Source organism: Arvicola amphibius, chromosome 3 (genome assembly GCF_903992535.2).
Source record: "Arvicola amphibius chromosome 3, mArvAmp1.2, whole genome shotgun sequence".
Classification (NCBI taxonomy): Eukaryota; Metazoa; Chordata; class Mammalia; order Rodentia; family Cricetidae; genus Arvicola; species Arvicola amphibius.
This window is the reverse complement of record NC_052049.1, coordinates 185,605,790-185,628,824: the sequence shown is the minus strand read 5'-3', so window position 1 is coordinate 185,628,824 and position 23,035 is coordinate 185,605,790. Positions and strand designations below refer to the sequence as shown.

General features: G+C 50.2%; 2 protein-coding genes and 3 non-coding genes across 5 annotated transcripts; all 5 read right to left on the bottom strand.

The window, feature by feature from the left end:
• Positions 1-1,302: 1,302 nt before the first annotated feature.
• Positions 1,303-5,582, bottom strand: Rpsa (ribosomal protein SA). Its single transcript, XM_038322431.1, has 6 exons — positions 5,514-5,582; positions 4,746-4,911; positions 3,872-3,990; positions 2,230-2,475; positions 1,722-1,850; positions 1,303-1,630 (listed from the first exon to the last, which is right to left on the bottom strand). Exons 2-6 carry the CDS (start codon positions 4,876-4,878, stop codon positions 1,370-1,372), a joined length of 888 nt encoding a protein of 295 aa, XP_038178359.1. The 5' UTR covers positions 4,879-4,911; positions 5,514-5,582; the 3' UTR covers positions 1,303-1,369.
• LOC119810908 lies at positions 2,033-2,178 on the bottom strand. Its single transcript, XR_005284846.1, has one exon. It is a non-coding gene; the product is annotated as a small nucleolar RNA SNORA62/SNORA6 family (small nucleolar RNA).
• LOC119810904 lies at positions 3,589-3,790 on the bottom strand. The gene has a single exon (XR_005284842.1). It is a non-coding gene; the product is annotated as a small nucleolar RNA SNORA73 family (small nucleolar RNA).
• LOC119810907 lies at positions 4,180-4,334 on the bottom strand. The gene has a single exon (XR_005284845.1). It is a non-coding gene; the product is annotated as a small nucleolar RNA SNORA62/SNORA6 family (small nucleolar RNA).
• A 2,938-nt stretch (positions 5,583-8,520) lies between the features above and the next one.
• Slc25a38 (solute carrier family 25 member 38) lies at positions 8,521-22,725 on the bottom strand. Its single transcript, XM_038323806.1, has 7 exons — positions 22,539-22,725; positions 17,056-17,177; positions 16,117-16,201; positions 13,009-13,188; positions 12,604-12,778; positions 10,608-10,774; positions 8,521-9,428 (listed from the first exon to the last, which is right to left on the bottom strand). Exons 1-7 carry the CDS (start codon positions 22,665-22,667, stop codon positions 9,306-9,308), a joined length of 981 nt encoding a protein of 326 aa, XP_038179734.1. The 5' UTR covers positions 22,668-22,725; the 3' UTR covers positions 8,521-9,305.
• Between the last annotated feature and the right edge of the window lie 310 nt (positions 22,726-23,035).

The window sequence follows — 23,035 nt, the reverse complement described above, 5'->3', positions numbered from 1 at the left end:
GATTCTTCAATCGCTTTAAGGCCATTCCTAAATCTCCTACACAGCTAGACAACTGATGTTTTGCGTAGGTCAGATTCTCCTACACTGAAGCTCACTCACCATGGGACAAGGAAGTTGGAGTCCACCTATCTAAGTACTTTTCCTTTTCAGCTTCCCAGTGCTGCAATTAGACCACTACCACCACCAGGCCCACTTAGATGTGTTATCTTCAGCTCAGGCTGACCTGGTTCAACAATTTCCTAAGTCTCTAAGAGCAAAATTTATGCCTCAAACACTTATTAGTATTTAGTGAAATGCAGAAAATCTTCACATCACAATTACAAAAGTAGAATTTGTAGCCAGCATTGCTCAAGATGATAAAACCAATCTTTGCTGTCGTGCACACACACATCCTAAAACCGACCTCATGCCAGCTGTAAGCTACCGAGCGGCAGTCCTGGCACAACCATCAACTGCACTTTAAAATAAGAGTTTACACCAGCAAGGACCACTGGGAGAGAAAAAGCTAAGGAGACGGCTCCACAAGGATCACAGTTCTGTTCCCTTGACCCAGATCAGGAACCTCCAAACCCAGTACATCTTATGCCCTCCTCTAGCTGCCATGCTTTAAATATTGGGAGTTTAGCCAGGTGGTGCACACCTTTAATCTCAACCCCCGGGAGGCAGAGTCAGCATCTGAGTTTGAGGCCAGCCTGGTATCTGAAGCAAGTTCCAGGACAGTCAAGGCTACAGAGAAATCGTCTTTCGAAAAACACAAATTAAGAACTGGGAGCTTAGACCGACCAGCTCCAGTCACAGGTGACCTGTCAGCAGCAGGGAGTGTAGTTCTGCCCTCAAGACCACTCCAGCTGTAAATTCCCAGTGCACAGCATCAGCAGACTAGCCCACTCTGCTGCCAGAACTAGTGCGGCTAACTGCTTGGGTATCAGTACCTCAGGCATTGTTAACTGTTACAGGACACAGAACCCAGTGGCACCAACCTCATGTCTTCACTCCAGAACTCTGTGTTTGAGGGAGCTAGAACAGGGACCCTGCATCAAAAACACCACAACCCATCTCACCCATGCAACTTCTACACAGGCACCAAGCAGCTTGTTAAAGGCAACCTCAGATTTAAAGTAAAGCACTAATGTTCTCTAATTGTATTCACATGAAAACCCTCTCCTAAACCCTGTTCACAAACTGAGGTATTCAACACAACACAAAACCAGGTCACTACCGCCCCCATGCCCGTGAGCTCACTTCCATCTCCTTTTACCCAGTGCCCATTAGATCCCGCAACAGCGACCCAGACACTCAAGAGACAGCTTGTAGGAACTTTATTTTCCTTCCACCTTTTTTCCCTTTGCTCAGGTGTCTGCAGAGGAGCTCAGGACCACTCAGTGGTGGCTCCAACCCACTCTGTGGCCTGCGCTGTGGGAGCTGCTGACCAATCCTCAGTGGCTGGCTGGGCACTCCAGTCTTCAGTAGGGAACTGCTGGATGGGCACCGAGGGCACCTGCACACCCTCAGACCAGTCAGCCACCTCTGGCTGAGCAGCAGTGAACTCAGGAGCTGGTGCAGTCCATTCGCCCTGAAATTCCTCCTTGGTCACGGCCTTCTCAGCAGCAGCCTGTTCTTCCTTCTCAATCTAGTTTTTAAAGACCATAATGGACAAATTTAGCTTCACCAAACCAGACCAAGATGTCCCATTCACTTAGTGGCAACAGGCATTGCCTTACCTCCTCTGGGTCTCTGTAGAAGTAAAGATCAGGCATAACCTCCCATGGGTGCTCACGGGAGATAGTGCCACGCATGCGGAGTACTTCCCGGGCCAGCATCCACCACATCAGGCCCACCGAGTGAGCTCCCTGGAAGAGCGAAGGTCATTAAAACACCTGGCCAACCACAAACACAAGTCTGTCCCTACTTCCTCCTGGGCACAGGAACACAATGGTACAGACATACACGCAGGCATAATACCCCCAAATTAAAACTCTAAAATTCATGTAGGAGAAACCCAGGCCCATATTCTACAGTCATCACTAACAATGCTTGTAGCAAAGGTTACTATCAAGCTCCACTCACAGGACAGAGTGGGGGTTAGCGAAACCTTGCCTCTCGTTTAGCACACTACCTACACTTGCGAGTTCATCGGCCAGGTTGTGACCTCAACTCCAAGCTCTAACAATGTGCACAGAAATGAAAGGTTTCCCAGAGCACTCATCATGAACTCTACACCACAAGTACCTTGTTGTTGCACGGGATGGCGATGTCCACATAGCGCAGAGGTGAGTCTGTGTTACACAGGGCAATGGTGGGCAGGTTCACGTAAGACGCCTCTGTGAGGGGCTGGTGGTCAGCCCTGGGATCAGTCACCACTAGAAGCCGTGGCTCCCTGAAGGCTGCCTGGATCTGGTTAGTAAAGGTCCCTGGGGTGAAACGGCCAGCAATCGGAGTGGCTCCAGTGGCGGCAGCAAACTTCAGCACGGCTCTCTTTGAAGAGATTTTGAGTCAGTTTTTTCAAGCATGGTTTCACAGGAACTGTTGATACCCTCTCTTCTAGGCACATGCTCTCACTTTTCACATACTAAAGCAAAGCAGCACTTTCCTGAAGTACTCTCTCCTCAGGCTAACTGCAACACTTGCACATCCCATCTCATCTAAGAAGCATCTCACATGACCCAAGTCCCTCAAAGACTCAGAGACAGGCCTGCAGCAAACACCTGTGGCTTCTGGCAAAATATATCACAAAATAGACAAGCACATACGTTCTCCCTCCTTTTCTCCTTATATTTAAGTGTCTGAGTGGTTATGTGCAATGCATACGAGCACAGCACCCGTGTACATGGAGGCCGGGAGGTGCTGGAGCCTTTGGAGTTATGGATGACTGAGTGCCGGCAACGGAACCCAGGGCCTCTGCAAGAACACCGGGTGCATCTCTGCCCCCCAGTGTGAGGACACACAGGACCTCAACTGTGTAGTCTTGCTATTTGTAAGAGATCTGCCTGCCCCCTCATCCTAGAAATTTCTTGACTCCCTCCAGGAGATGATCCTTTCTGCTCTATCCAAGTACCATGAACACTTCCTGGTGAGGGAACAGTTACTAAACCATATTCTATCCTGTTCCACAACACAGGTCTACCCTTCAGGAACCACACTCACAGACCCTTGCTGCAACATTAAAACAGAACGCTGTTAGTATTTAACGCTCTCAAACCTTAAGATCAACTAAATATTCACCAACTCAGCCAACACACATGTAAAACTGTTAACTTCCTTTTTTTTTTTTTGGTTTTTCGAGACAGGGTTTCCCTGTAGTTTCTAGAGCCTGTCCTGGAACTAGCTCTTGTAGACCAGTCTGGCCTCGAACTCAGAGATCCGCCTGCCTCTGCCTCCCGAGTGCTGGGATTAAAGGCGTGCGCCACCACCGCCCAGCTGTTAACTTTCTTAACAGGAAAAGATACACCTCCTCATTTTTTACAATTGAAACAAAGTTCACAAATAACTTAAGAACCCCTGAACAACCCGCAGGAGCCTGTACAAGGACCAAGCGCAAAGGGAAATTGAGGTATTTTGCCACTGACATTATGCCTGCCACTGAGGGCGGACTGTTTCCTGCATGGTTTGTCTTCTCAGTCATTGTCCACAGGACTCTGAGAAGCCGTAGGAATATGCAGGCGCAGGCACAAAGCCCAGCTTCATCTCCAACGCCGTGGAAAGGGACTGTACATCACGGGCCGTGCCTATGCTCCCCTTGGCCACTAGAACAGAGCCCAGGGAGAGTGACCTCCTGGGGTATCCACGTTGGATCTCTCTGCCTTTCTACATCCTCCCAATGGCTTCTGTGGATTACTGCCACGACCCAAAACTCAGCCCCCATTCTACACACCTGCCCAGTGTTCCTGGAGGAGATGACGCTGACATCAGCAGGGTTCTCAATGGCAACAATAGCCCGAGCTGCAAGCAACAGCTTCTCCCAAGTCCTCTTCAGATTGATGATGTAGATGCCTACGTGAAACGAAGTGGATTTTTACCCTGGCACTCTGGAGGCCAGGCTGGCTAGAGCTCAGACATCTAACCAACCGCCTCCCAAAGTCTACCTGGCAAAAAATGATTTTGTTAGGGATTGAGCCCAGTGCCCAGATGGATTTGCTAACCTAGCTGGACAAACGGACACTCTGAAGGGAGGCAGACTATGGATGTGGCAGAGACTACTATCAAACTCCAGTCACAGAGTCAAGCTCTACTGGTGTTAGCGAAAATCCTGCCATCTGTTCAATGTAGCACACTTCCGACACTCAGAAGTTCACCGGCCCAGGAGGCCTCCACCCTGAGCTTTAATAGCGTGCAGTTCTTTGGGGTAACCCTCCATCATGTCCTCTACCCTTTGGACCACTGCATGAACTTCAAATACGTCCTACCAATCCCTTACAACACTCGATTCTCCCTAGTGCCTAGTGAACTAACACCCGCCCCTTCTCACAACCCATCCTGCCAATTTTTCTCGACTCTTGTGTATCCCCACATCTCAATCCACTTCCCATTAAACCTACAGTCAACCCCTATGACTTCACCTGTCACATAGGGTGCACCATAGGATATAACATATCCTGTTATCCTATCTCTCACACCCCAGCCAGTTGCGGCACTCCTTCAAACGACAGGCCAGTGTCCCAACAGAGCACGCAGTATCGGCACTTCCCACAACAGGGTAGTCGGAGACTTAAGAGAAATTTACCCGAGTTATAAAAGCAGTAACTGACCATCGCTTTTCCTTTTGTAGATGTACTGCTCCATCTGAAAGTCGAGGTTGGTGCCACCTAAGTGGGTGCCTGCAGCGAGGAATTTGAGGACATCCTCCTCCTTCATCTGCAGGACATCAAGGGCTCCGGACATTGTGTAAGTTTCCCTTTAAGTTACGTCGGGAACCTGGAAGAGCAAAAATGCACCATGTTTTCCTATTTCTTTTCTGAGGCTAGATCTCCATGTAGCCCGGGCTGTCTTAGGACTCAAATTCCCCACGCCTCCCGAGAGCGGGGAGTCAGGGCGTGAGCCTTCAGGCGCCGCACGTTGTCTAGCATGGGAAGCTAAGTGGGATGGATTCGTACTCTATCCCTTTCAACTTCTCTGGCCACCTATCACACAAGTGCATCGGACCTTGTGGCAGAAAGAGAACTCAGAAAAAGTAGCCAAGCGTAAGTTAACGCTTCCGCAAGCACACAGATATCAAAGACTTGTGCAAAGGCAGCCATGTTTGGGGTGTTTCAGGTTTTTCGTAGCTCGAGACTGTGGCCGGCAGCTCGGGATCCGTCTCTACGCGCCACACAAGCACTTTCCCAGCACGCGGCCGCCCGGGCCTGCAGCCTGGAGCGAGCGCCCGCCCCACCTCACGGAGGCCACCACGTGGCGCCGCGGCCGGGAACGAAGCCGCTCGCCTAGACGCGGTATCGGGGCGTTCACGCCCGTCCCACGGAGCGACAGGGTCCAGCCCGTGGCCCCGGGCGGCACCGAGGACCTCATCAGAGACTCACCAAGAACAACGCCGTATGGACCCGTCCCGGGGCAACGCGGAAAGGACTGGCGGCCGGAAATGACGTTATTAAATAGGCCATAGCCAGCCAATAGAAAAGCAGATTGAGCAAAAAGGGGCAGAACTTTCCCTCCGGAAAGAGGCTTGCGACGCACGCGCAGACTCAGCAGGCGAGCCCACTACTTCGCCGCGGAGCGGAAGTTGAAAAGTTCCGTGCCTGCTCCGCTGTGTTCGTTGCGTAGCGAGCGGGAGCCGGAAGTAGCTGGGAGACTGAGGGTTGTGACTCCGCGGCTGGGGTGCAAAGTGCGCTAGTCCTGTTGGAAGGTTTGTGCAGACCAGCCCTGTGCACAGCAAGCGTAGCCTGGAGGAATGTTACGTGGTCTCTGGAGGACGAATTACCAACGTACAATTTTCTCTGGGACGTTTTCTTGAAAGGATAAAGGACAAGATTATGCATAAAATTTTTTGTTCAAAAAGAAAAATGCAGCTAGTAAGCATATTCTGTTCAATAGAATGCCATGCAGTCATTTAAGGATAAAATATGTCCTATCGTACACCTATAAAAATACAAATGTATGAAAGATGGCTGAACAAATAAAAAGTAGGCAGTAAAAAAGAAAACTGCGTTTGCTCACCCTCCTAAACAGCCTTGGGCATGGGCGGTGTGACTGTCCCCATTTCTTTGACACAAGTGAAGAACAGGCTTTAAGCCTGGGCCATCTGTGTCAGAGCTTATTAAACACCGGAGGACACACTCACCTACCCCTCTGTTCCTTGGAGAAATTAATGGTTCCTTCCTAAATTTGAGAAAACCTCCAAAAAATGGATGGGTTCCCAGTAGGATATTACAAACGTGTTGAAGGTGTGTGGAGAAATCTGGATGACAGGTTATCTATTTACTGTTTATTCTGCTGGGTGGTAGATCGCTTGCCTTACCTCACAAGGCTCTGGGTTTGTTCAGTTCCCAGAACTTCAGAGGAAAAACAGCTCTGACCTGAACATGGTGATAGACACCTGTTAAACCTAACCCTCTGGAGGCTGAGGCAAGAGGGGCAAGAGGGTCATGGGTTTGAGGGTGTAGCAGTACCCGATGTCCAAAAAAGAAAAGAAAGAAAAGAAAAGGTAGGGGATGGAGAGATGGCTCAGCGGTTAAGAGCATTGCCTGCTCTTCCAAAGGTCCTGAGTTCAATTCCCAGCAACCACATGGTGACTCACAACCATCTGTAATGGGGTCTGGTGCCCTCTTCTGGCCTGCAGGCATATACACAGATAGAATACTGTATACATAATAAATTAGAAAAAAAAAAAGAAGGAAAGGTAAAACTAAATACTGAACTTCCACCACATCAGGAATGTATCTCAAAATATTTTGATAAGTAAAATACAGAATATTCTAGAATCTATTATTAAATGATATGTTCAGAAAGGCAAAATGATGGAAAATGAAATGTGGCTTGGGAATGAAGATTAAGAGATATTTTTACAAGGGGAATGTTCTAAAACCAATTTAGGATCACGGTTGCACCTCTTAGACAGGGTCTCGAAGTGGAGGGTGACTGAGCTCCCAGTGATGGATAACAACAGATATGCACCCCCACACTGCCGTTTCTTAGGTGTGCACCCCACACTGGGTACGGTCTTTTCTTAGGTGCGCACCCCCACACTGGGTACGGTCTTTTCTTAGGTGCGCACCCCCACACTGGCTACGGTCTTTCCTAGGTGTGCACCCCACACTGGCTAGTCTTTCCTTAGGTGTGCACCCCCACACTGCTGCAGTCTTTCCTTAGGTGTGCACCCCACACTGGCTACGGTCCTTCCTTAGGTGTGCACCCCCACACTGCTCCAATGTTTTCTTGTATTTGTTCCTTTGGCAGAGCTGGGGTTTGAACTCAGGACCTTGCATGTGTTAGCACTGCACTCAGCCATACATCCAGCTCCAAACCACTGGACCCTGTACTTCCAACAGGTACATGGTCTAGTGTGTAAACTAAAGCTGCTTTTGTTTTCCCCTTGGTTTTCTGAGACAGAGTTTCTCTGTGTAGCCCTGGCTGTCCTGATACTCACTCTGTAAAGCAGGCTGGCCTCGAACTCAGGGATCTGCCTACCTCAGCCTCCTGAGTGCTGGAATTAAATGTGTGTGTCATCACACCCGGCCCTAAATTAAGTTTTAAGGACTAAATGGCTGGTCAAAAATTAAGTCACATCAAAATCACTCTGCTGTCTTCAGGGAATGAGACATACTGTCTAGATTTACGAACCAGCACTTGTTTTAAAAAAAATGAAGATGTGAGGGCCAGCCATAACCTAAGTCTGGGCAGAGGAAGTTCTTTACTTCCTGCAACCATTATCACCTGAAGCTGTGTCTTTGGTTTGGTGCCATTGTTCTTCCTGTTTTTTGTCCTGTATGTCTGTGTATTGTGTGTTCTTTTGTCCTTAGACTGACGCTGACGTACTTAAATCATGACTTCTTTGACTTTGATATTGTGATCACTTACAAGACTTTAGAGATAGGGCCATAAGCATAGGGGTATATTTCATAAAAAAGAGTCAGCCTCAGCCCCAAGCTTGTGGCTGCAGGGCAGCATGCTTGTATGGATGGCTGGGCTATTCAGCCTTGCTGTTACAAGGTATTGAAGCTGTCAGACACAGTTGTAGAATAGGGATGTACCCCAATAGGATTTCTAACACTGAACAAAATATCTGAGGTTAATCACTAGAGAGGTTAACAATCTTTTTTCCCCAGTGCTTCATACCACCCTGTCCCTACACCCCCAACCCTGCCCCCGCCCCCTCCCCCTCCCGGCGTGCTGGTGGATGAATTTCCTTCCGCCTGCCCTGGAGACTGCACGCCTCAAACTTCTGGTCAAACCTGACCAAGGTTTGGCTCCTCAGGTGAAGGACTCTTTCAGATCCTATGGGTTATAAATATCTGTCATCATTTATAGGGGATGGTTACAAATTATTGTTGGTTAATGTACAAAAAACCCCACTTTTGTTGGTCTCAAATGTTTCACACTGGTACAGGATTGTTTATTTTTGCCACCTCAGTCTCCAGTCCACTGATGTCTTTATTTAAAAAATTACATTTATTCACTTATTGGCTATGGGTGCTTGCCACAGTGCACATGAGGAAGTCAGAGAACAAGTTGTAGGAACTAGGTCCCTCCTCCATGAGTCCTGGGACCCACTGCAGGTCACCTGACAAGATGGCTTTCCTGGTACCCACTGCAGGTCACATGACAAGCTGACTTTCCTCGTACCCACTGCAGGTCACATGACGAGCTGACTTTCCTGGTACCCACTGCAGGTCACCTGATGAGCTGACATTCCTTGCTGAGCCATCTCACTGGTCCAGGGCAGCGCTTAGGTCCAGTCTTCCCTAACTTGAGACTCCTGCCCTCAGCCATGGCAGGAGGCCCACAACCTCTCTACTGTGGGATTCTGGCTTCTAGGCAAATCTACGGTGTCCTGTGATGGAGGTAGGTGGCCGAAACAGAGCAATCTGGTAGAAGTCTCTGTAGAAATGCCTCTCATATAGCCTTGTGGGACAACCGAGCTTGCCTCCCAACTCCTGTGTGTATCGACTGGGAGTGTGTCCGGAGCTGTGTGCACTGGTGAGGCTCTGGGGGCTCCAGGCACTCCTCCGGTCTCTCTCTGAATGGGGGACTAAAGGCAACAGCATTTCTGCCTGGTTCCTCAGACCGCGCTTCACCTGACTCCAGGAGAGTGAGCTGCAGCAGCCCACAGCAGGAACCAGGCAAGGCAGCAGATCTTCCTTCCCCAGCTGTCTCTTTCAGGAGTTCAGGCCCATCCTAGCCATCATTTCTTCATAGACAGTCCATGCCATGGCAGCCATCAGAGTTCTACGGAGGGCCCGGGGAACGCTGCCATGGAAGAAGCCACGCAGCCCATGGTTCTGTGATAAGAACAATTCAACACTTCAAAAGCAAAGCCTCAGTACAGCTAGTTATGCCCATCACCAGAGACCTCGCTACTCCACTTGAGAACCTTAATTTGTAACTGTAGTACCAAACCAAGGAGATAACCAAGGAACCGCCAATTTCCCTGTAACTATTAGAGTCCGCCTCTTTAGATCTGCATTACCTAGGGAAACTTCTTAGCTGAGAAAAGAACACTTAGCTTCTGGAGTGGTGGCGCAGGCTTTAATCCCGGCACTCCGGAGGTAGAGGCAGACGGAGCTTGAGGTCAAGGCCAGCCTGGTCTACATAACAAGTTCCAGGACAGCCAGGGCTACGTAATAGAGACCCTTTTCAAAAAACAAAACAAAACAAAACAACAACAACAACAACAACAAAAAAAGGCAGTAAGGAGCAGAGAGCACTTGCTGCTCTTCTAGAATTTGCTTTGCGGCACCCAGAGGGCAGCTCATATTTTACTCTAGCATCAGGGATGTAGTGCCCTCTTCTGGCCTCCATAGGCATGCACATACACACACATAAACATAAGTAAAATTAAAGGGATTTTTGTGTTTGTTTTTTTGAGAAGGGTTTCTCTGTAGCTTTGGAGCCTGTCCTGGAACTAGCTCTTGTAGACCAAGATGGCCTCAAACTCACAGAGATCCACCTACCTCTGCTTCCCGAGTGCTGGGATTAAAGGCGTGTGCCATCACCACCCGGCTCAATTAAAGGGATTTTTAAAAGAATATTAAAAGATTTGTCTGGGGTGCCAGAGGTTAAAACCAGACCTAGGCAGCCGAAAAGCTCTCTCTCCTGGGAACTCCCTTATGCAGGGTTGCTGCGAGCAGTTTGGTTTGTGTTTGTGGTTCTGTTTTCATTGCTCTCGTTTGTTGACTTGCTTTGAGATGGGACCCTCACTACCACAGCCCAGACAACACTCGCTTCAAACTCCTGATCCTCCTTCCACAGATGGCAGAGCTAGGGCGAAGGTGTGCACCACTATGCCCAGCCAGCTGTACCATTTATACAATGCAAGGAAGTGTGAAGCAGCATACAAAATACAGACGAGGGCTGCTTGCCAAGTTAGGGATCTGGATCAGATTGCTGGAACTGGAGTTACAGTCGGAAGCTGGGAGATAGAACGCCCTTTGCAAGGGCAGCACACACTTGCAGCTTACCTTGAAGATGAGCGCGGCTGCCTGGCCAATCCACTGGGACTTCACTGGGGAGAGCTGCATGTGAGTCTTGATCACGTCTGCAGGCTGAGTCACCAGGGAAGCCAGAATGCCAGCAAATATCCCACAGCTGAAATTAACCAGGGGCATCAGAGCAACATCTAACTGGTCTGAAACGGAACAAGAGCACAGACACGTGGAGAGGCAGGGTTAACCAGTATGCTCAGGACAGACCTGACCAGAGTCCTGTGATGTGTCTGGATTGGGGCCGTGAGAAAACTCATTATTCAGTATAATGGCTATCTGACAGTTCTGCAGCACCTGACTGACAATACAGTGTGGTGAGAACACCGTCTAACTGAACAGTATAGGTGAGAACACCCCCAACTGGACGGTGCAGCTGTGAACACTCTCACCTCGTTACTGACTATAGGTAGGAAAATTTTAGTTTTTATTCACCAAGGACACTGTTGGCTTTGAAGACTCAATATATGCCAGCACTTGGGAGGCAAAGGAGAGCAGATCTTTGTGAGCTTGAGGCCAGCCTGGTCACAAAAGCAAGTTTCAAGACAGCCAGGGTTGTTACACAAAGAAACCCTGTCTCAAAAAAACAAAAATAAAGTAAAAGATTTAATATACATTTCTAATATTAAAAAATCATTCATTAATTCCATTTTTAAGGATTAATGGATGTGAAACTTTAGTTTTTAAATTAACATGTATTCACTGTACACACTAGGTTAAGCTTGGTGACTCAAGTCTTAATCCTGTGATCTGGAGGTGGAGTTCGGCTGATCTCTAGGGTCTAAGGCCAGTCTGGTTTACAATAGCGAGTGAGTTCTAGGCCAACCATGGCTACATTTCCTTACTGCCTTAAATTTCTGTTGTAAAATGAGACTGTGACCTGCAGGGCCACATCTGTTCCCTGGGGGAAGGAGCCAATCTCCCCAAGTCACTAGGAGTGTTCCCAGTCCCACTCCCCCACTATCCAGACAGCTTACTGAGCTCAGGCGCATTCTGCAGAATGGGTTCCATGTAAGTCTGCCTATTCTGTCTGCATCTGCCACCCAGACCTGGCTCACGGTTGGCCCACAAGCTTACTGGGGGACAGGTCTGCCACCAGCACCTCAAGTTTGCAGTTCTGGCCCCACCCATAGAGGGCTCAGAACAGTAGCAGGGCACAGTAAGGGGAGTGCAAACTTCCTCAAATCCCCAACCAGTCAGTGTTGCCAAACTGGTTTGTTTGTCTCACACGGAGTGCTCACTGACAAACACACTCACAGGCTGCACCTCAAAGCTTCAGCCCTAGGGTCCCTAGGGTGTCTGGGGCATACTACTACAGAGCCTTGTCAAAACACACTTTGTGTTTTACCCAGCCTACCCTCTTTCCATTAGAAGACCCAACTCTATAGGACATCCTAACACCCAGCCCCAAACTGGCTTCGGTGGTGGTTTGAATGTAATTGACCCCATAAACTCATAGGGAGTGACACTATTAGGAGGTGTGCCCTCCTGGAGTGGGTATGGCCTTCTTGGAGGAAGTATGTCACTGTGGGGGTGGGCCTTGAGGTCTTAGACCATTTCCTGTTGCCTGTGGGTCAAGATGTATTAGCTCTTCGCTCCTTCTCCAGCACCATGTCTCCCTGCATGATATCTTTTTTGAGACAGGGTTTCTCTACTGCCCTGGTTATCCTGGAACTGGCTCTTATAGACTAGGCTGGTCTCGACCTCACAAAGATGCGCCTGTCTTTGCCTCCCGAGGCTGGGAGTAAAGGCGTTCACCACCACCACCCGGCCTGCATGACATCATGTTGCACCATGCTGGTAATGGACTGAACCTCTGGGCTGTAAGCCTTGGACTAAATGTCTTCCTTTATGAGCACGCCATGGCTGTGGTTCTCTTCATAGCTCCATTGCTAACGCTGCTATGACTATCCCAGAGAAAAAGGGGAAATGCAGCCCCTCAGAGACTCCTCTCCCCAACCACATACTCCCTTACCTGTGCCACAGAGCACTGCGGTTTTGGTCTGGCTGTAAAACATCAGGTAGAGCCCTGAAAAGGGCGCGTCACGCAGCAGAGTTGCTGTTAGGCCTCTGAAGAGGCCCCGGTGGCCCTCGCTGCAGTAGATGCTCCTCAGGGCTGCATAGATGCTCCCGTAGCTGTAAGTCCCACTCTACAAAGAGCAGATACAGTGACTGGCACAGGTCAGCATCTGGGCAGTGGCCCAAGCAGAATTCAGGCTGCGTATCATCACCAAGGAACCAGGCTTTCCTTCATACGTGGCTTGCCCTGCCTACAAAACTGAGGTATCTAAGCACATTTGACCCCGAGTCAGACTACACACCCGGGGAGCACAAGTGGTCACTACCCAGAACCCTAAGGTTCTAAAACTGTCAGACTTACCTCATAGCGTGTCTTGATCACGGTGATGGGTGACATGCAGACTCCTGCGACAGAGCGTGAACCCATGCCCAGGATGATGGACTCCAGGGCGGTGGGAGGATGGCCTCGCAAGAAATACTGCTTCAAAGAATACAGAGTGCCAAAGTAGATTCCTACGCCAGGGACACACCTCACGATGGACTGCAGGGAAAGGCGGAGGGGGGGAGGATGAAACCAAAGGCTCAAAACTGCAAGGTGCCTTCTGGGAGGGTGGTCCAGATGCAAGCTGCTTGTTAACGGTGTGGAGGGAGCACCAATGGGAGGAGGGGCAGCGACAGGGCAGGCAGCAGCCAATGAGTATCAGAGCAGCTACAGCTGTGGGTAAATTAGTCCCCTTGGCAAGCTTTAGCAGTCAGCGAACATCCCACCCCTTGCAATCTCTCTGCTGAAGGGGCAAGGGGAGTGGTTAAACATCACTTCCCATCTCTAGTGGCTGGAGGGTGGGAACCAAGCAAGGTGGTCCCTGGGCCAGAAAAAGCCTTTGGGTGAAGAAATAAGGTGTGGCTATCCCAGGTCACTTTCCCAGTGTTGGCAAAGGTGAGGCTACACCGACAGACAGTGGATGCCAGCCTTAGAGTTGGCGCCATGCTAACAGTTGTACTTTAGGAACAGAGACATCAGTGGCAGTATAAGGGACTGGCAGGAAGTCAACAGTCCCCTCATATCTCTTGGGTGGGGGTAGCCAGAATAGTGGAGAACCCTGAGACCTATGCACGCTGAACTTCTGTCTCCACTGTTCAAGTACAGGTGACAAAGTTGCACTTATAAACAAGACACGGTCATAACCTTTGTGTATCTGTGGCCTCCCTTGCCCTTACACATTACTGTCCTGTTCTCCCTCTGCTTGTGATATTTGGAGTCAACGAAACACCTGGGGGCAAGATGAGGCAGTGATTGACACAGGCACCAGGTGAGGTCAGGCTACTACTGACCTGATGACCTGTCAAGGGGAGCCAGCCACGATGATCCACATGGCTGGACTGAGGAGCAGGGGGTGCTGACAGCCAGGACATCCTGACCAAGAAAAGGCTGCCTTACTTCTGAAACTGTTCAAAAGAACCAAGACCAGGTGTCCTCCCTTCAGCTCACCCGAGCTGCTGCAGGAATCACAGCCCTTCAGGGGCACTGAAGGATGATCTGATCGCACGATTTTGTCCTTTAACGTGCAATGTGAAATACTTCAGCAAACCTGGGTCACATCCACATCCATGTTTCTTCTGTCTTCTGATACGCAAGTCAACAAGGTCCTCCCATGCCTCACTTGTTCCTGTTTCCAGACAGGATCTCATTCAGTAGCCTTGTCTGGCTGCTAACTCACGGAAATCCCCTGCCTCTGCTTCCTTAGTGTTGGGGTTATGCCCAGCAGTTACTTTAAAAGGAAAATTTATTTTTGTTTAGTGTACAGATGTGTGTCTGTATACAGGTTTGTACACATACGTGAAAGAATGCAGAGTCCAGAAAAGAGCACTGGATCCCCCGGACCTGGAGCTACAGGCAGTGTGAGCTGCCTGACATGGCGCTGGGATGAAACCCAGGTTTAAACACATGCTTTGTTTGCTCAACGCATGCTCTTTACCACTGAAGAAGTCCATTAGCACTTCCTGATGGCCTCTCTCCGTTTGTCAGGCAGGGCGTGGGTCCTGCTGGGCGGGCACCTTAGAGAAGAGCCTCATTCTTCACATCTGTCCCCGGCTCAGCTTCCTTTCTCCACAGTCATGTCAACGTGCCAGAAACATGGCAGCCGCTTCAGTCACAGGTACGGCTTGCTCTTGCCCAAGGCGGCTTCTGAACGCAGGTAACTGCATCCCTCACTTGCACTGAGTGGCTTGTGGTCACTCACTTCAGATCTCTTGCTGAAGTCTTCAGGCAGGCTCAGTGCCCTCTGGCGGACCACGCTGCCATCAATTAGACCACATTTTCTGTTCCTGTCTCCACTCACAAATGCAGTGTTCTGTCCCACCTTAACCTAGAACTTTCCGCACGCCATGGCTGTGGTCACACTGCACCGTTAACTTCTGCAATCTGAACTATGACAACAAAAATAACCTGGATTTCAGGACATCCAGGGTGCACAAAGAAACCCTGCCTCAAACAAAATGAAACAGCAACAACAACAAAAAAGTCTGGATTTCTTTTTCCTCCTCCACAACTTAATACACACAGCATTCCTTCCTGCCATCTAGTGGTTTTATTCTTTTCTTCTTAAGATCTTCTACCTTCCCTGTCCCCCGAAAGCCCCGTCCAGCTTCCCTCTGCTCATCCCACTGTCCACACCAGTGCTCCTGTGTGCTGAGGACCCCGGTAAGTAAAACACGGGCTGCCCGAAAACAACCCTCAGGATTCCCAGCAGGTGATCTGACTACTAACAGCGACTGAGTGACAGCTGGGCAAGTGGAGCGCGCGGCTCCGATGTGAGTGACCCCTCACAGTCAGAACAATGCACAGCTGAAAGCTTATGGACTACTTATGTCATCTACAGAATTTTCTATTGAATGTTTCAGAGCAGGGCTGACTGCAGAGAACTAAAACCACAGACTATGATTTTAAAGGGAAATGTCCCTTCAAACCATGTGTTTAAATACCTTGTTACCAGTGGGTGGCGCTGTTCTGAGAGGCAGAGGTAAGAGGCAAGACTGCTGGACTTGGGTCACTGGAGCTGGCTTTGAAGTATGTCATAGACCCACCTACTTCTGGCCGAGGCTCTCTGCTTCCTGGTTTGCTGAGATGTGACGATTTGCCTCATGCCCCTCCTCCAAGACTGTGGAGAGCTATTCCAGCTGCCATGCCTTTCCCACCAAGATGGACTCCCATCCCACACAAGCCCAGACAAGCATCTCCTCTCTTGAGCTGCTCCTGTGAGGGATCTGGTCCTAGCCATGAAAGGTAACACACGGATGGGGAGGAGCTACATGGATGGGGAGGAGCCACACAGACAGGGAGGAGCCACACAGGCGGGGAGGAGCTACACGGATGGGGAAGATGCTGCGTAGTCTAACAGTGACTGTGAGCTGGAGGAGAAGGATCACTAAAGGAGTGAAGCGGGAGAACTTGCACCAAAAGGCAGCTTACAGGAGACATCCCTTTCCAAAGGCCCAGAGGACTTTCTGTGCGAACCACCTTCAAGAACACAGCCAACATCCCAACACGCCTGGACCTGAAGGAGACAAAATGGACAGGAAAAGAAAACAACTGTTAGACCCTCATGGTAGAGTTCCCACCAAAGACTGTCTAAACTACGCAGGAATCTCTATACTGCATCTTAGGATTGCTCTTTTAAAATTTTATTATATATCGTGTGTGTGTGTGTGTGTGTGTGTGTGTGTGTGTGTACATGCAAACATCTGGAAGTCAGAGGACAACTTGCAAGAGTCAGTTTTCTTCTCCCACGTGGGTCCTAGGGATGAGTCTCAGGTGGTCAGGCTTTCAGTAAGCACCTGCAGAGCTCAGCCATCTCAGCAGCCCTGGAATTCATTTCCAAGTGTTCATGGTTTGGCACACGCATATTTAACTGTCTATTCACACCACAAGCAATGGAATAAACTCCACTTTACAACAAACAGACAAACCAGTATCCGGCAGCATGGTTACAATGTCACAAGCTTGCACCAGTCTGGCAGCATGGTTACAATGTCACAAGCTAACTCCAGAAAAATCCAAATGTCACCAAAGAAAGTCCTCTAGAGCTGACCAAAAGACCCTAATTAACCAAGAAAAATCAAATTATAATGTGTATATACATAAAACTACATTAACTTTTTCTTCAGAAAACAGTATCAACAAAGCACATGGCCCAGCACTCAGGAAACTGAGGCAGGAGGATTGCAAGTTCAAGGTCGGCACAGGATATACAGAAAGACTCTTGTCTGAAGCAAACACAAACAACAACCAAAGGAATTCCAGCCTGGCTTGTGTTTCTCTATTATAAGGAAGTTGATTTAACTTGTAAGGCTAATCCTGTGTCTGAGAAGTTGCTAACCCTGGTTCCTCCATGACTGGGCAACAACCTACCGTAGGTCCGAGGGCTGCAAGGTCTGCAGGCGTGTTTTGAGGAGATCCAAAGGCTGGAAGAGGAGGGTGGAGCAGGTCCCACTGATGGAACCACAGAGGAAAGCCTTGATCACCGGATGTAACTGCAAGACAAGAGACCATGGTGTCAGCAGGCCTGGCCGCCAAGCCAACTCTGTTGCCCACACTTGCACCTGAAGACCTTCAGGCTCCACCAGCCACAACCCCATTCTAGCCAAGGCTCTCTGCTTCCTGACTCTGAACTATGACCACTTGCATCATGCCCCTCCCGCAAGGCTGTTGGGAGCTACTCCAAGTGCCAGGCTTTTCTCACCAGAATGGGAAAGTAAAATCTACAGCCAATACTTCAATGTGCACAGCAAAAGGGACCTCTCTGGTCTCACTATTACTGCTATAACGCTGGTTCCACCAGGCAACATGTCCATTTTATGGCAAGCGTCCCTGTCTGTCCTGACTGAAGAGTCATTGACCATGGTCTCATGCTGAGAGCAGTCTTAGCTGTTGACTCCCCCAGGCTAGCTGGTTTAGGATCTGTAGATGTTTATAGGAACAAGTCAAAACCCATGAGAGCATAAGCTTGGCCACCGTGTATAGCTTCCAGTACTTCATCAATTTCTGTGCTTAGAGCTTGGCCTTTCAAGCCGACGGTGGATGCGGTTGCACATACCTGGGAGGAGAGGCAGACATTCTCTGAGTTGAGACCAGCCTGGCTTGCAGAGTGAGAGAGTTCCAGGACAGCCAGGGCTACACAGAGAAACCCTCTTGGTGGGAGGAGGTGTAAAAAGAAAAACAGCAAAACAAAAACAAAACCCCTCTGCCTTTCTTTTACCCACCATCTCACGGAGACCCAGGGGACCACACACTGCTGGCGAGCGGCCCCGCTCTCAGCCCTGCATCAGCACAGGCTACCTTATCTTCTGGCTCCACACAGAAGGGCAGCACCCTTTCAGACACTCAAGTATCTCCCGTAGGCACACCCCAGGAGCCCCAGCTCAGGGGCTGGGCTTCCACGACAGTGTCTGTCCTCTTTCTGGAATGCAGCAGAGTCACCAATGACAATGAACAGACACTTCGAAACTCCTTCAACCAGGACACTTGGCACAGCCCATCTTCCCCCATTTAATGACATCTCACTCCCCACCCCCAAAATCAGACAAGATTAGGGGCATTCCAAGTGGTATGGCCATAGATTACTTTTTTAAGTAACTGACACACTGTAGCTCTAATGGCTTACTAGGAGGACTATGAAGTCTGTTACATCAAATTACCAGGATTCCAAATGTCATCAGAAGCACCAATTCCAGAGAGAAGAGAACCCACCCTAACTTCCATCAAACACACCTGCAGTTGGTGTTAAGCCCACTGGGACTAAATAAGTTCTGAGAGTTGAAGGCTGGATGAGACAACCACCCTGGGTGCCAGCAGGGCTTCCAGAAGACAGCCGGCACAACCAGGCAGTGTGTGCATTTCAGCACATCTGTACTGGCAGCCAATGCCCTCTCCCCAGAGATGCCAACTATTCTGCTAATCAATTCCCAAAACTCTGCTCAGCCTTACCTGAGCCTCTGCAGTGTTGGGGGGTTCAATCCCCTCACACACTAGGTCCCTTTCTTCCTTGGACATCTCTTCCGTACCTGGAAACCTGCTCCAGAGTCTCTGTTTCCAGTGCCAAATCGTACCCTCTCCATTCCCTCTGTGCCAGTCACTCTCCACGCCTTGGCCTTGCCATCTAGCCAGAACTCCTCCAGTAAGGCTCCTACAGATTCACTGGGGCCCACACATCCCAGGGCCCTCTTCCACCCTATCCTTAACTTTGAGTTCTTAGGTGTATTTGATATCAGTGACTACCTCTCTCTCAGTATTGGTTTCTTCCAGCACCCACCTCACCCCACTGCGGCTACAGGTCACTCCTCCCTCTGCCTGCACCTCAGTGCTGTTCCAGCTCTTATCTCTTCAGTCTGCACCCCACCCACACCCGTTCACTCACATTCCCCATTTCCACTGCACCCACTGACCCTCCAGCCAAACTCTGCCATCCCAGTGTTCCCTCCAGCCCACAGGGGCCTGCAGGGGTCTCAAACTCAACAGTTCAAACTGAAAACTTGGGCAACAGTCCCTCACCTGCCCCCTCTCCAGCCCCAGGAGATTCGCTCTGCCTGCTGCTTCCTGACCACGTCCTGATGGCTGGCCCACTGGTCTGCCCTAGCCATCCCTAAACAAGAGAGACTCTTTAAAGAAAGACTTTATTCGGGAACGAGCAGGGGGGTGCAAATGTGTGCCAGAAGTCACATGAGTATTCTTGAGCCCTCTCCTTCCAGACCAGCAATGAGCCCCATCCTCTCACTCTGTCTCCCTTACTTCTCTGGCCACTGCTCACTGGCGTCTTCCAGACCCAGGCTCTCACATCCGTCAGCAGCTTCAGCTTCCTCCCTTCCATCCACAGACTACTGCTCATGGAGCTCCAGACAAGCCACACGACACTGCTCAGAGGTCGCCTCAGACATTTTGTTTTGTTTTGAGACAGGGTTTCTCGTCTCTGTAGCTTTGAAGCCCGTCCTGGAACTAGCTCCTGTGGACCAGGCTGGCCTCGAACTCAAGGAAAGGCACCTCTCTCTGCCTCTGAGTGCTGGGATTAAAGGTGTGCACCACCACAGCCCAGTTTGACTTTTGTAAACCTGAGCTCTTCCTCTCTCTCTCTTAGGCCAACCTGCTGCTCCCAGCAGCAGCTGTTGGACTCCTGCTGTCCACCTATCCGGTCTGGGCTTCTCCACACCAGTTCTCTCTGCTCCTGACCAGCTCTCAGGCTGCCTTCTGAACCCATCTTGGCTCAAAGGGCCACCTCTCCCTCCCTGCTAACGCCGGGACCTTTTTACCTCAATCTTTGACCCCCTCAGTCTACTCCCTCTCCTAAAGCCAGGGTTATCTTTAAAAACTGCAAATTGGAGTCTTCAGCGTCAATGACACAAGTGTTCTGCTCCCAACTCAAACAAGCCAACAGGACGGAGCCCAAGTCATAAGAAATGGCAAATGTACTAGCAACTACTAAGATGACAAATCTGTCCTGCGTGCTGGTTCAGAGTAAATCAGAACTATTAGTTGGCCACTCTCTAACTCTCCCACGACAGTCATCTACCGCTGCAAGGCCCTGGAGCAGCACATGGCTCTCCTTCCCTCCCTGGCCCGCACAGTCACATCGTCCACGGTCATGGTGCTGCTCTCCCTGCCCCTCTCACTCTGAACACCAAGACACTGCCCTCTACCTCAATCTGTGCTGCTCACAAGCCCCACGTCAGGCTCCATTACTTCTCTTGGTGACACCTGGAGCAGACCCCTGTGGTCATCATCCCTATGACCAAGGGTGCAAGACAAGAGAAGACACAACTCCTGTCTCCTGCATGCTTCCGTAAGAACTGGCATGGAAGCAAGGCATGGTGGCAGACACCTCTGATCCCGCATTCCAGAGAAAGAGGCAGAGGGGCAACCTGATCTACATACTGAGTTCCATGACAGCCAGAACTACATAGAGAGACTCTCAAAACACAAAACAAGACCTGACCGTGGGGCTAGTGTGCAGAAAGTGTGCAACACAGACAGATGAATGGTTCTTCCTAACAAGAAACCTGTACCCACTTCTCCTAGAGCAGAGACCCACAGGATAAGGCCCAGTAGCCCCTGCATGCCCTACCCCAGAACAGGTTAAGGTCACCCCAGCTCTTTCCAGCAGTTTGGTCCAGCAAGGTTCCAAGAAGGAACAGTAACTGCACCCCCTGAACAGTTCTCTGAGGCACCGCTCCCTACGATCTACCTGTTCTGGGAGCTGAGCCTAAGCCTCATGCATGCGGGCAAGCATGCCACCACGAGCTCTACTTCCAGGCTGCCGTCCTTCACCTCCATGCTGGATGGCAGAAACTGCATTTTAAATGTCTCACCTTCACAGCACAGGGACCAAGCAAATCACTGGCTCAATAAATATCCACTGAACCAACTTGTTTTTCTTTGGTTTTTGTTTTTCGAAACAGGGTTTCTCTGTGTGGCCCTGGCTGTCCTGGAACTCTCTCTGTAGACCAGGCTGGCCTAGAACTTGGAGATCTGCCTGCCTCTGCCTCCTGGGATTAAAGATATGCACCACCACTACCCGGCCATAATGTCAATTCTAATAGATAAATCAAAAACTAAAAAAAAAAAAAAAAAAAAAGAAGCAGGTAGCTTAAACAGCATTGTGACTTTTGTATATGTACAGCATATTCTTTGAGTGGATTAGTTTTTTTGTGGGCCTATGGTCGTACTTGTTTTGAGACAGGGTCTCATTATTCCAGCTCTACCTGCCTCTCCAGGAGCCACTGTGCCGGGTGCTGGGTTTAGTTTTATTTGTTATAGTGAGGGAGACTGCAGTGCCTTACCCCAGGAATACACCTCCCATTTTAAGACATTGAATTTATTTTAGTAGTTCAACCCTATTCATAGCTTAAAGGTGAACATTCCAATTTTCTAAGCGTGAGAATGGACAAAAACAATCAGAAAGGGCTGGAGAACACTCAAAGGGGGCTGGAAAGCAGTGTTACCCCAGAAGGCCATGGGGTTCCCAACAGCCATACGGGACGGGGTGCTCACAACCACTTGTAACTCCAGCTCCAGGGAATCCAAGCACCTTGTTGGCACCTGCACTCTTGTGTACATACCCCACCACACGCACGCGCGTGCACGCACACACACACACACAAATAAAAACTAAAAGCATAATCAGCAAACACAAGGCGAGTATCATTTCAACAGCCAATTAGTTCCACAATTTATAACCCCCCAAAAAATCCCTACATGCAATATAAACAGAAAGGGAAAGATGGCAGTCCAAAGAAAAAAGGTATGTAGTTTTGAAAAACATGATCCTGGAGCCGCCATGGTTATCTTTAAAGATTTTCAAAAAGCCACAGATGGGAGACCACACGCCTTTAGTATCAGCACTCTGGAGACAGAGACAGGCCAGTCTCTCCGAGTTCGAGGCCAGCCTGGTCTAAATACCGAGCTCCAGACAGGGCTGCACAATGAGGCCCTGTCTCAAAAAACAAGTAAAAAAATAAAATAAAAATTTTAAATCTATTCCCAAAAGAGTGCATCCTCCTCCCAGCAAGGGGCACCGCCGCCCAGGTCCGCCCGGCCTCTCGACGCGCCCCCGTCTCCGCCTATGGCTGGCGAGGACTCGCCCCGCCCCCCGCCTCCGCCAATGGCAGCCCGGAGCCCGGCCGCGCAGCCAATCTGACCGAGGGGGCGTGGTCCTCGCGAGCCGGGGGACGCTGAGGCCGCAGCCCGCAGAGAAGCGGGACCGGGAGGGCGGCCTGAGATCCGGGGTGACCGGCGGCGCTCGTCTCCATGACCGGTAGCGTGTTCTAGAACGAGAACGTTCTAGAAGCACCGTCCCACAGCACAAGGCAGTTCCCGACCCGCTCCCCCTGTCCCCACGAGCTTACCATGAGCGTCTCCACCGTGTCCTCCACGTCCTGCGGCGGCAACAGCGCAGAGCGCGCCTTCTCGATCACGGGGGACGCAAGCCCGGCCCCGGCCACGGCGAGGCTCCGCGGCTCCGCGCTCACGCCCATCCCTCCCCGCCGGTCCGCCCCGCCGCAGGCCTCAGTACCCAAGTCTAGCGGGTCTGTGTTTCCGGGGGAGGAGAAAGTGGGAGGAACCAGTCAGGAAGGTGAGAGTCCACTTCCGCTTCCGTTGATGGAGTTCCTCCGGCGCCGAGTAGCATTCTGACGCCACCTGGTGGCTACACGCAGAACTGCAGTCTGCGGTTTTTAGAAGGAAACCCAAGATTTGCCGCCGGCTGGGCGCGTTTCTTTTGGTGGCTAAAGCGTTTTATGAAATGTGTGACTGGCTGAATTGTAATTGTATTTAATTTTAATTAAATTATATTTAAAAATTTATAGGCTGGCGATGGTGGCTCACGCCTTTAATCCCAGCCCTC

Coding starts and splice junctions, on each gene's coding strand:
- Rpsa (XM_038322431.1), bottom strand. CDS start 4,878: ATGTCCGGAGCCCTTGATGTCCTGCAGATGAAGGAGGAGGATGTCCTC. Junction 1,851..2,229: donor CCATCCCGTGCAACAACAAG/GTACTTGTGGTG, acceptor TCGCTCTTCCAG/GGAGCTCACTCGGTGGGCCT. Junction 1,631..1,721: donor TCTACAGAGACCCAGAGGAG/GTAAGGCAATGC, acceptor TTTAAAAACTAG/ATTGAGAAGGAAGAACAGGC.
- Slc25a38 (XM_038323806.1), bottom strand. CDS start 22,667: ATGGGCGTGAGCGCGGAGCCGCGGAGCCTCGCCGTGGCCGGGGCCGGG. Junction 13,189..16,116: donor TTTGGAAAGGGATGTCTCCT/GTAAGCTGCCTT, acceptor CTTTCCCTGCAG/TCCATCGTGAGGTGTGTCCC. Junction 10,775..12,603: donor CGCAGTGCTCTGTGGCACAG/GTAAGGGAGTAT, acceptor GTTCCGTTTCAG/ACCAGTTAGATGTTGCTCTG.